This window comes from Nicotiana tomentosiformis, chromosome 12, assembly GCF_000390325.3.
Source record: "Nicotiana tomentosiformis chromosome 12, ASM39032v3, whole genome shotgun sequence".
Lineage (NCBI taxonomy): Eukaryota > Viridiplantae > Streptophyta > Magnoliopsida > Solanales > Solanaceae > Nicotiana > Nicotiana tomentosiformis.
This window is the reverse complement of record NC_090823.1, coordinates 95,880,136-95,893,660: the sequence shown is the minus strand read 5'-3', so window position 1 is coordinate 95,893,660 and position 13,525 is coordinate 95,880,136. Positions and strand designations below refer to the sequence as shown.

General features: G+C 29.4%; 1 protein-coding gene across 1 annotated transcript; it reads right to left on the bottom strand.

Annotated features, from left to right (window-relative positions):
* Positions 1 to 2,859: 2,859 nt before the first annotated feature.
* Positions 2,860 to 4,399, bottom strand: LOC108942862 (uncharacterized). Its single transcript, XM_070191946.1, has one exon. It carries the CDS (start codon positions 4,189 to 4,191, stop codon positions 2,938 to 2,940), a length of 1,254 nt encoding a protein of 417 aa, XP_070048047.1. The 5' UTR covers positions 4,192 to 4,399; the 3' UTR covers positions 2,860 to 2,937.
* Positions 4,400 to 13,525: the final 9,126 nt, after the last annotated feature.

The following is a 13,525-nucleotide window of genomic DNA, read 5'->3' as shown; positions in this document are numbered from 1 at the left end:
ACTTTTTTTTTATTGCTATTTTATATGCTCTACTTCAAATGGTGGAACATCTCCAGTAAAGTGGAAGTTCAAATTATATTTAGAAAAATGAAAGAATCACTATTAATCCCTAAATGAGATGGAGAAGAAAAGAACCTAGTAAAAAGAGTGTGATCCTTTTGGCATTTCAATTTCTTGTATGTCACTATATCACTCTTTAGTAATTAGATAGGGGTGTTCATAAAAAATCAAAAAATCGATAGAAAAACTGATACTTTTTGGTTTGATTTGGTTTTGGTTTTGAATTTAAAAATCGATCTAAAATTTATTATTACACCTATACATGTGTATATTTTTATACAAAATTTCTAAAATTTTATGATATATGTTAATCGTTTGCACTTTTAGTTTAGTTATTTGCTATTATAAATTTATAATAATATAGTCTTTGCCTTACATTTTAGTTTGATTGTAATTTTCTTTTGCTAAGTACAAGAATTTATTTCATGTTTAAAATAATATATTTTTTAATTGAGTCCTTCAATTATTTTTCACTATTGATTCAATTATCATTAATATATCTTGGTAAATGATAGATTTTTCAAATAGCAATTGATTTGATAGTTACGTTAAAAATGTAGTTGTCGGAATATGTGTTTGGTAATGTATGTCTTATATTTAAGAAAAAATCAATAAATAACCGAAAATCCGACATAAACCGAATCGATAAAAAAATCGACTTAGTTGGTTTGGTTTGTTTCCAATATTTAAAAAACCGACTTGGTTTGATTTCTTTTTAGGGAAAAATCGATCCAAAACGAACCATGAACACCCCTACTAATAGATGATAGATAGTCATGCGAATATCCTTCGCCCAAAAATGAAAAGGGTGCATGTAGATTTAATATTATTTTCTTTTTGATATGTAGGATATATAGAAAGAACACTCATAGGAACAGTAAAATTATGGTTACAAAATTTAACTAGAGAAAGTGTAGATACCTTAAGAAGCAATAAAAAATTTAATGGTGAAATAGCAACAACAAATATAGAAATATTATACAAATATGAAATAGCTATAAGAAACGAATTTAGTAGCATGACTACAGAAATTGAAGAACAAAATAAGGAAAAACAAATAAATAGAAACCTAATAACAAAATTAGCAATATGTAATATGTGCTATATAGACGAATATACTTGTGCATTTAGAGAATATTATTATAAAGGAACATATAATACAGAAGAGAGCAAAGAAATAAGAAAACTATATTTCACAAAATTACCAGAACCTTTTAATTCTAAAATAATAAAAGACTGGAATGAAGCAGGATTAACAGATACTTTAGGAGCTAGAATAAAATTTCTACAACAATGGTTTGTACAAATATGTGAAAAATATAAAGAAGAAGCAAAAATAGAAAAAACATTAATAAAAAATTTAAGATGTTGTAAAAACAAAACAGCACCACAATTTGGATGTACAGATAAATATTATAATAAAAAATGGAAAACAAAGAAATATAATAAATACAAGTCAAAATATAAAAATAAAAAACCAAGAAAAAGATATTATGTAAAAAATTATCAGAATAAAAGACCATTTAGACCAAAAAAGAAATTAACAGAATGTACCATTTTTTGGGTCCCTTTCGTTGTTAATTGATTTCATTTGTTAGTTAGTCTGATCTAAAAGCTTTTTCATAAAATTCTCTTTATAGTGGAATTAGTCTAATTATTTCTGATATGCATTCTAATACATATTCTATATATTCTATATCTTGGGTTCTTTGATAGTCTTCTATATTATTTTCTATTAGATTTTTTAGTAAATTTATATTTTCTGTAGTTTGTTGCCAGTATTGTAAATATGTATGATTCATTATATGCTATCAAAATATAGGTCTAGTTCATATAAATCTGTTTCTGGTATGATTAGTTCTGTCCAATTTTGGTCTATTATTTCTGTTATTTCAAAGGCTAATATTTTTTCATAGATTATTCTTCTTACATCATTATTAATGTCTTTTAGTATATAAAGTATAAGTGTTTTATAGGTAATATCGTCGTCTATTAGATAAGTGTTCATCTTATCATATGATTTGCTAAAACATATTCCTTTTAATCTCTATGTCTATTATCCTTATTCATCATATTATAATAAGTTATTTTAATCATCTTTTCCGGTCACTACCATGATTTTCTGCTTCAATCAGTTACCCTAACAGCGCTTCAACTTTTGTTTACTCCCCTAAACGGCCTCTCTGCCTACCGGTTTCAACCTTAGAATGCATAGTCTGGGCTTACCTACTCTTAGCATATTTTCATGGCAAACTTTCTCAAGATGATTTTTATAACAGTACTATTATATGATGGATAATTATAATCTACATGTATGAGATTATCAGGAATATACTAGTTTAGCTAGTCATGTTTATAGTGTTACATACCTGTTTTTGTAGATTCTTGGTGTCTTCTTGTTGATCTTTCATATTTTCTTGCTGATTCATAGCTTGCTTATCTTCCATAGCTTTCCTGTATTTTTTCTTTAAGTATTTTATCTGTAAGTATTTCTTGTGAGAAGAGAAGAGAGAGGAGAGAGAAGCCCTTGGCCTGAAGATGTAGCCTGTTTTATTTCATAAACGAAAGGCTTATTTATAATATTACAAAATGACTTTTACTATTCATGAACGACCTTTACTGTTCATGAATCTGACTCTTGACTCTTACTATTCATGAACGACCTTTACTGTTCATGAAACTGACTCTTGACTCTTACTATTCATGAACGACCTTTACTGTTCATGAAACTGACTCTTACTATTTACTTTACGACTTTTACAAAAAACAAAATAACATAAAGAAAAGAAAGGAATCTAATATCTCTTTCATATTATTTTGTCTGCCATATTTCTTTGTCTAGCTTGTCGTCTTCTTCTTCAGTAATCTTCTTCTTGTTTATTCCAGTTGTACGTCTGGAACAATATTATCTTCTCCTTTGCATTTTGAGCATATGTGATCTGGATATTTGTGACTGATTAACTTGCAATATCTTGTTAATAATTCTGGAGAAATAAAATTTGTCCTTATAGCTCTTGTGGTTGTAGATTGTTCTGGCTTCAAAAGACTCAAGACCCATTGTCTTAATTCTTCCATATCTGGTTCTCGTATTTCTCTGCAGTTTGAATATATCATTGTCTGTTCTCTTGAATAATAACTCCAAATAGCATTCTGGTTTAGGTAGTTGTTTGCTAGTTCATTTAGTATAGTGGATATTCCGATAATCCTTTTATTTGCATAAAAGTCTGGAATATTTATTTTTTCTATCTCTTCTTGTTCTTCTATTTTTTCCGGTACTAGCATTTCCCTTGTAAGTCCGATCTTGATAACTTGTATGATGGGTTTTATTTCTTCATATAGTATCTCTGTTGTAGCTGAATAGAATCGTATATAGAATAGTGTTCCTTTGGTTATTCTTTTGTACTGCATAAATGCTCTGTATACTTCTGGTATGGTAGCTATTTCTTGTCCTGTCTGTGTATATACTGTATCTAGTAATCCGTAATTGTAGCAAGTGGCTACTAGTTTTGCATTTGTATTTGGTAATGCTATTAGTTTATTATATCCTGTTAGATAATGAGTAATATAATCTTCATTTGGATTTTGGGTAGTTTGGGATCTTGGATTTTTGTTTAGGAAGTTTTGTATTTTATATATGTTGTCTATATATGTACGGGTTATATGGTTGTATGTCTTTTTGGCTTGGTTTAGGCTTTCTTTGTAGGTGTTTATCTGTGGTGGTAGGAATATTTCTTTCTGGGTATTTTGGATATTTTTCTGTATGAATGGTTTTGAAAATAGATTGTTCATATTTGTATTTGTATATCTAGGTTTAATTTCTTCCTTTTTCTTTGCAGATAAACTGCTAGCTGTGCTGCTTCCTGCAACTGCATTTAACAAACTGTTATGAGTTTTTAGGTGTTTCTCAACGTCACCTTCTAGCTCTGGAATTTTAGAGACTTCCGATCGTCTTATCTCCGCATTTTTCAAGTCATGCTGCTGACCACTAGCTGTTTTCTTTAATATCTGTATCTCTTCTTCTATGCTTTCCACTTTTTTACAAAGTGTAGTCATAGCTAAGAGTATATTTTCCATTGTATTATCTGGTTCAGTTTGGGTAGCTTTGTCTTGATAAGTAATCTGCAACAACATTCTTGTTAGTAGTGATTATTTCAATTGTAAATGTAAAATTTAATATATTTAATACCAGTCTGCGTATTTCTTTTGTTGTAACTGAATCTTGTACTTTTCTGGTTATCCACCATTTAACTTGGGTGTTATCTGTTCTTACAATAAATCTGTTATAAACTATATATGGTTCAAATGCTAATAAACATTTATATAATGCAAATAATTCTTTTCTATTTATTTCCCATCTTTCTTGTGGTTCAGTATAAGATCCTGAATAATATCTGCAATGATGTTCTACTTTTTCTTTATCATATTTATATTTAAGAACTCCTCCATAACTATGATTACTCGAATCTGTTTCTACAATATAAGTAAATTTCTTATTTTCATCTGGGAAGTATAGTTTTGGTAGTTTTTTACACAATATTTTGATCTTTCTTATTTGTTCCTTATCTTTTTCATCAAATCCATATTCTACATCCTTTTTTAGTTTTTTCTGTAGAGGTTTTAGGTTTTCTGCTAATTTAGGTATATATTCTCTTACTTGGTTTACTAGTCCTAAAAATGATTGTAATTTCTTTTTTGTATCTATGTTTTCATCAAGATTGATTATTTTTTGTACTATATGTGTTTGCATTTTTATTCCATTTTTATCTATTTGTATACCTAAAAATTCTATCTGATTCTTCATAATTTCTGCTTTGGTTTTGCTTAAGCTTATGCCAGAGTTTTCTATAATATGTATGAATTTTTCTAATAATCTTATATGTTCATCTTGTGTTCTTGAATATAGTAGTATATCATCTATATATACTATACAATTTTCTAGTTGGTTAAAATAATTGTCCATAAAATGTTGGTATCTTCCTGGTGCATTTTTATATCCAAATGGTAAAACATTCCATTCATAAAATCCTTGTGGTACTGTAAATGCTGTTAGTTTTTTAGATTCATCTTCTAGTTTTAGATGGTAAAATCCTGATTTACAATCAAATTTACTGAAGTAATTATATCCTTGGATTTGTCTTATTTTTAATATCTTATTAGGTATTGGGTAATTATATGTTTTAGTTTTTGCATTTAAGTTTCGGTAATCTATAACCATTCTACTTTTTCCTCTTTTTTGTTCACTATGTTTATTTACTATAAATGCTGGACTTGTATGTTTACTATTACTTTCTTGTATGTAATTGTTATCTAATAATTCTTTTATATGCATTTTGAATTCTGCTAAGTCATCAAAGTTATATTTTAAAGGTTTTTGTGTTATTATGCTGTTTTCTTCTATTAATTCTATTTTTATTTTTGTTTTATGTTTATTCCAACCTTTTAGAGGGTTATCATTATATAATTTTTCTAATTCATTCTGGATTATTTTTACTTTGTCTATTGTAAATATAATAATTTCTAATTGAGTAGTTATATTTTTACTTATATTTTCTAGTTTTTGTGTGATTTTTTCACTTCCTTTTATCCATTCTGTATTTTTTCTTTGTTTATTATTTACTCTTTTTGCTCCTACTTTGTTTTTACATGGTGTGGTAAACCACCAGTGTGTCCTTGTTATTATATGTGGGTATAGTTTATCTAAAAATGGCATTCCTAATAATATATCCTTTGTAGTGAATTCAAAGTTATATATTTCTTCTATAGTTAATATTTTATCCCATATTTGTATTTTTATATTCTTGGCTCTGTAGTTAATCATACTACCTTCATTATTAAATCCTGTTACTACCATAGGTGTTTTTAATTTTTCCCATTTATCTGTTGGTAAACAATTATATTTACATATGTTAGCTTCTGCTCCTGTATCTATCATTGGTGTATAGTATCTATTATAATATCCTTCTACTATGATTTTTGCGAGTATATATATTTTCATTCTTCTGTTCTTTTTATTATTATTTTCTTATCTTTGTGTGTTATGGTTAATTGTTTATCTCCTAGATTGTATGGTTTTACTTTTTCTAACCATTTTATTCCTAATGTAATATTTTCGTTTTCGTTTTCTTGATATATTTTAAATTGTATTATCAAAGGTATTCCTCCAATAATTATTTCTTTTTCTGTTATTTCTTCATTTATTATTAATTCCTTGGGTAATTCAGGGCATAGTTGTTCAGTAGTTATTATTTCAGTTTCTGTTACTAATTCTCTTGTGATATAATTTTCTTCTTGACCCGTATTTATTAATATTTGATATTTTCTTTGTTCCATGATTCCAGTTATATAGTAATGGTATGGATTTATTTTTTCTTTTGTGTTTCTTATTAAGTTTTTTGGGATTATATATTCCCTTCTTGATGTACTTATCCTTGATGATGTTGGTGTTTCATAAGTTAATTGGTTTGGTATACTTGATGTACTTAATCTTTTTTTTACTATTTCTAAGTCTTCTTCCATGTCAATTTCTTTATAACTATATTCATTATTATCAATAACTGTAACTATTCTTTCAAATGGATTTTCTATTTTTATTTTATTAATTTTATTTTTTGCTGCTATTTTATGTTTTGTTGTTAAAACGTATAAGTTTTTACATCTAGCTGTAAATATCTTACTTCCAGGTGTTAATTCTATTCCTGACATTTTCCAGTATAATACTAATGATTTATCTATATTCCTATCGTTTATTGCTATTGAATAATTGGCACTTATTATGAATTTAAATTTTTGGTATATAAGATTTCCTTTTATTGCACTTATTATGCTTTTTTCTATAGGTTGGATTATTCTATCATCTGCTAAATATATTTCTATAGGGGTATCTATTCCTTCTCTAAAACATGCTTTTATTAATATTTCAGTTCCTCCTAGGTGTACATATTTAATTGGGTTTTTTGCCTTTATATCTTGTATTTCTTTATTTATTATTCTTTTGTTTATTATTGGTATTTTGGCTTTTCCTTTTGTATATTTACAGTCAATTATATGTTCTTTTTGGCTAACTACGTAGTATTCTTCTTTTTGTCTTTTGAACCAATTTTTTATTGTAGGTACTTCAAATATTTTTTCGACACTGAGGTCTAATTCTTTTCCTTTTATTTGTTCAAATATACTATTATCAAATATAATCTTTTGTTCTGAGGATTCTTCATCTTTATATTCTTCTCGTGTTATTATTTTTATTTCTTTTTCAGTCATTAGGTTTCATCATCTTCTTTAGTTATTTCATCTCCTATTTCATCTTCTATATCTGATATTTCATATACACTATCTTCACTATCTAGTTCATAGTCTATATATTCCATTTGCATATATTCTTCATCATCAATTATGATTTCAGTTATTTGTTTTTTCTTTAAGTTTCTAGGTGCTTTACAGTCTTTAGCTATATGTCCTAATTTTTCACAGTTATAACAAGTACATTCTGTTAATTTCTTTTTTGGTCTAAATGGTCTTTTATTCTGATAATTTTTTACATAATATCTTTTTCTTGGTTTTTTATTTTTATATTTTGACTTGTATTTATTATATTTCTTTGTTTTCCATTTTTTATTATAATATTTATCTGTACATCCAAATTGTGGTGCTGTTTTATTTTTACAACATCTTAAGTTTTTTATTAATATTTTTTCCATTTTTGTTTCTTCTTTATATTTTTCACATAATTGTACAAACCATTGTTGTAGAAATTTTATTCTGGCTCCTAAAGTATCTGCTAATCCTGCTTCATTCCATTCTTTTATTATTTTAGAATTAAAAGGTTCTGGTAGTTTTGTGAAATATAATTTTCTTATTTCTTTACTTTCTTCTGCATTATATGTTCCTTTATAATAATATTCTCTGAATGCACAAGTATATTCGTCTATATAGCACATATTACATATTGCTAATTTTGTTATTAGGTTTCTATTTATTTGTTTTTCCTTATTTTGTTCTTCAATTTCTGTAGTCATGCTACTAAATTCGTTTCTTATAGCTATTTCATATTTGTATAATATTTCTATATTTGTTGTTGCTATTTCACCATTAAATTTTTTATTGCTTCTTAAGGTATCTATACTTTCTCTAGTTAAATTTTGTAACCATAATTTTACCGTTCCTATAAGTGTTCTTTCTATATATCCTGGTGTTTCTGTCATTCCTATTTTATTATCTACCAATTGTTTAGATACATATCCTATCCATAGTTGGATTGTTTTATTTATATCTGCTACGCAATCTAAATCTAAAAAGTTATATTGTTCTGATATTGGTTTTGGTGTCCATTTTTTATTTAATCTACTATCCCATAGTGTATTATATCTATCATGTTGTTCATAATTAGCTGTATAATAATTTGGGTATAATCCTTTTGGATTTTTTACACCTGATGTACTAGGTTTTTCTTCCATTTTTACATCTCCTGTATTTACTTCTACATTTTTTGTTTTTTCTATACTTTCTAAAAGTTCTGTATATGTTTCACTTATTTCGCTTGATTCTGACTCTTGGTCATCTATATTATTATCTATTTCTTCAATTCTGAGAGTTTCTTCTGTTTGTAATATTTGTTTAAATTTATTTATTTCATCTGTTAATTCTATCTCTTTATTCTTTTCTCTTTGCTTGTTTTCATATAGTGCTTTTAACATATTTAATTCTTTTTCTAATGCTATAATCTTTGTATTTTTGGTTTCTTCCAATTGTTGTATTTCTTTGCTTGCTTGTTTTTTAATAATTTCAATTTCTTTTTTCTTATCAATTTTCTCATTTTCTCTACTTATTCTTGTCATAGCTGTTAAGCTATCTTCTAATTTTGCTGTTTCTTTTTCTATCATTAAGTATAATTGGTCTCCTATTTTTTTATATCTTCTACCTAAGTTTGAAAATATTATTTTTATTTTTAATCCGTCTTGGTTTTCATAGGTTTTTTCATCTATTGCAAATTCTTCTTTGTTCATTTTAATCTATAGCTCTGATACCATTTTTTGGGTCCCTTTTATTCACTCTTAAAAGAAACATGCCTTTTCAGTTTTAAATTATAGAACGTTTTCAATTTTTTCTCACTAAAGGCTTCGGATTTTTGCAGCGAAAAGTGTTTGCTTTCCCCAAATTTTTTGACAATGTATTATTTTATATTATATATACTATATATTGTATTATCGTGTGTATATATATATATATATATATATATATATATATATATATATATATATATATATATACATTTAATTATATATATATATTATATTCGTTTTCCCCAAGTTTACTTCTTCTTTATCTCTCCGTACAAAATGTATTTGCTTTCCCCAAGTTCTCATGTGATGTATTATTGTATATTATATATACTATATAATATGTTATTGTATACTATATATATTATCTATATATAGTACACAAACATTGAGAAAAAAAGAAGAAATATTATTAACAAATATACTATATACAGAAGAAATATGTATTACTTTATATTTTCTTTGGGGTTTTCTTTGGATAATGATTCCTTCAAAGTATCCAATAAACTTTTGGGTCTTTTTAATAAGAGAAACATAGAGATTTTTTGATATATCAACGTGGTTATGAGATATTGTTTGTCACGCCCCAAACTCAGGGAGTGCGACCGGCACTCAACCGAGTGAACCCGGTCGAGCAAGCCTATTAGATTTTTTTCACCCAAACTCATCCATGAATAAAGAGGAGATACACTCCATTAATCAAATACTGAAAATATTTTATTAACAACTCCCATTCATTCCATTAGCAACTTCGTTCATAATTTCCAAAGTATTACAAGTTTATAGATATAATGAAATGTTTGCCAAATAGCAACATTTTTAGTTCAATTCCCAACATCATACACCACCCACAACCTGTCTACAAAGCCTCTAAATATGACGGAAGAATAGTATGAAAGTGCCGACAACAAGGCCCCAGCTATACCTCAAGACACAAAGTGTAACATCAAGTGACATCGGGCCCGGAATAGAGTAGGGCTCACCAAAACCTGCTGAATAGGGAGTAACTACTAACGAGGACCAAAGTTGCACCGCCGATGAATCACCTGCATCTATTGAAGATACAGTGCCCCCGGCAAAAGGGACGTTAGTACTTATGGAATAATACTAGTATGTAAAGCTAACTAACCTCTTTCAAAATAGAATACCAATGTAAGGAATGGATATCCATAGAAACAACAAGTCACAATCAATGATATTCAAATGCCAAGTTAAAACATAATAATTTTCAAATTATGAAGATAACACTACGAAGTGATAATCCAATTATGATGATAATATTATTTTTGGATGGGAGATCTTTAGCACCGATATACCTATTCACAATATCACCGTTCATAATACCAATGTTCAAAATACCAATGTTCATAACACCAATGTTTACAATATCAATACCACCATACTTTTAGCACGGAGTCCGATCACGACCCGATCGGCTAGGCCATCTCATTAGAGACATCAGCCACAATCGCTCTCAATACCAATACCACCGTACTTTTAGCACGGAGTCTCATCATGACCCGATCGGCTAGGCCATCTTATTTGAAGACATCAACCTCAATCAAAATCTCAATCGCAATCTCTGTGCAAATATACCACCGTGAATCTAGCACGGAGTCCAATCACGACCCGATCGGCTAGGCAGTCTTATTTGAGGACATCAACCAAAATCACAATTTCAATTACAACTTTCAGCATAATCAACCCCATGTGTGCGGCATGGTGTCCGATCACGACCCGATCGGCTAGGTCATCTCCTCCGAGACATCATCCATTTCTATCAATCATTTTATCCCAATTAAGGGAAATAATTTTATCATATCAATCTCATCCCAGAAAAGGGAATTAATTTTTATCACATCAATCTCATCCCAAATAAAGGGAATAATTACAATTCACTCCTACACCGGCACGTGTAATTTCGAGGTTAGGTTATTTCAACCTACCCTTCCTTGGTGACTATCGATGCTCCCAAAAAATATTATTATTATTTTTGCACACAAAGGTAACATAGGTACAAATGTATTTACCTCATCATCTTTCGCATTGTATGAATCTCCACTAGTATTTTCAACCAATAACAACAATAATATTTTCTTGGCTCTTTTGGCCATTCATAAGATTCTTTATTCAAGGCACAATGGCCGTATTTGATATTCCACACTTTTATTTCTACCCTCTTATGTATCATCATCATAAATATCAACATATATAATATTCTCGATACCAAGTTTGTCACGCCCCAAACTCGGGGAGCGCGATCGGCGCTCAATCGAGTGAACCTGGCTGAGCAAGCCTATTAGATTTTCTTCTACCCAAACTCATCCATGAATAAAGAGGAGATGCACTCCATTAATCAAACACTGAAAATATTTTATTAACAACTCTCATTCATCCCATTAGCAACTTCGTTCATAATTTCCAAAGTATTACAAGTTTATAGATATAGTGAAAAACATGTTTGCCAAATAACAACATTTCTAGTTCAATTTTCAACATCATACACCACCAACAACCTGTCTACGGAGCCTCTAAATATGACGGAAGAATAGTATGGAAGTACCGGCAATAAGGTCCCGGCTATACCTCAAGACACAAAGTGTAACATCAAGTGACATTGGGCTCGGAATAGAGTAGGGCTCACCAAAACCTGCTGAATAGGGAGTAACTGCTAACGAGGACCAAAGTTGCACCGCAGATGAATCACCTGCATCTATTGAAGTTGCAGCGCCCCCGGCAAAAGGGACGTTAGTACATATGGAATAGTACTAGTATGTAAAGCTAATTGTTCTCTTTCAAAATAGAATACCAATGTAAGAAAAAGAAATCTATAGAAAGAACAAGTCACAATCAATGATATTCAAATGCCAAGTTAAAACATAACAATTTCCAAAATATGAAGATAACACTGCGAAGTGATAATCAAATTATGATGATAATATTATTTTTGGATAGGAGATCTTTAGCACCGATATACCATTGTTCACAATAGCACCGTTCACAATACTAATATTCACAATATCAATGTTTACAATACCAATACCACCGTACTTTTAGCACATAATCTGATCACGACCCGATCGGCTAGGCCATCTCATTAGAGACATCAACCACAATCACTCTCAATACCAATACCACCGTACTTTTAGCACGGAGTCCGATCACGACTCGATCGGCTAGGCCATCTTATTTGAAGACATCAACTACAATCACAATCTCAATCAAAATCGTTGTGCAAATATACCATTGTGAATCTAGCACGGAGTCCGAACATGACCCGATCGGCTAAGCTGTCTTATTTGACGATATCAACCAAAATTACAATTTCAATTATAATTTCCAGCACAATCACCACCATGCGTGCGGCATGGTGTCCGATCACAACCCGATCGGCTAGGTCATCTCCTCCGAGACATCATCCATTTCTATCAATCATTTCATCCCAATTAAGGGGAATAATTTTATCACATCAATCTCATCCCAGATAAGGGGGATAATTTTTATCACATCAATCTCATCCCAAATAAGGGGAATAATCACAATCCACTCCTACACCGGCACGTGTAGTTTTGAGGTTAGGTTATTTTAACATACCCTTCATTGGTGACTATCGATGCTCCCAAAAATATTATTATTGCTTTTGCACACAAAGGTAACATAGGTACAAATGTATTTACCTCATCATCTTTCGCATTGTATGAATCTCCACTAGTATTTTCAACCAATAACAACAACAATATTCTCTTGGCTCTTTTGGCCATTCACAAGATTCTTTATTCAAGGCACGGTGGCCGTATTTGATATTTTACACTTTTATTTCTTCCCTCTCATGTATCATCGTCATAAATATCAACATATATAATATTCCGAAAATCACAACTTTAAGTTCATTAGAAATAAATAATTTAAGCACAATAGATTTCTTTCCGAGAATGGAGTAAAATAATTAGCAATTGATGCGCAAGATAAAATCATCAACAAGTAACACACCATTTATTCTTGAAATACTTTTCCCCAAAAAGGGCAATACACAATTTCCACTCACGAATATGTAAGAACGCAAAACACATTGAAACTATTTACATAGCATATCATTAGTTAAAATAGCCACATATGGGTGTCACTTGAATTCATAAGCTCTTTAGGCAATTTTATTTTCGAAGTCAATTTGGAATAGTTGAATCAAAGCTAATTTCATAACCTTTCTCACATCATTTCACTTCATAGGCACCATTGGCCACAAGTATAACTTTCACTTTTGGCACGTTGGCCACACTTTATATCCCCAATTCACTTATTTCGCTTCCAACCATCTTTATAGATTATCAACAATAATACATTTCCAATCAAGACTTTAGGTACACATATGAGCAATTAAGAGTCTTAAGCATATTGTGTTTTCTCACACAATT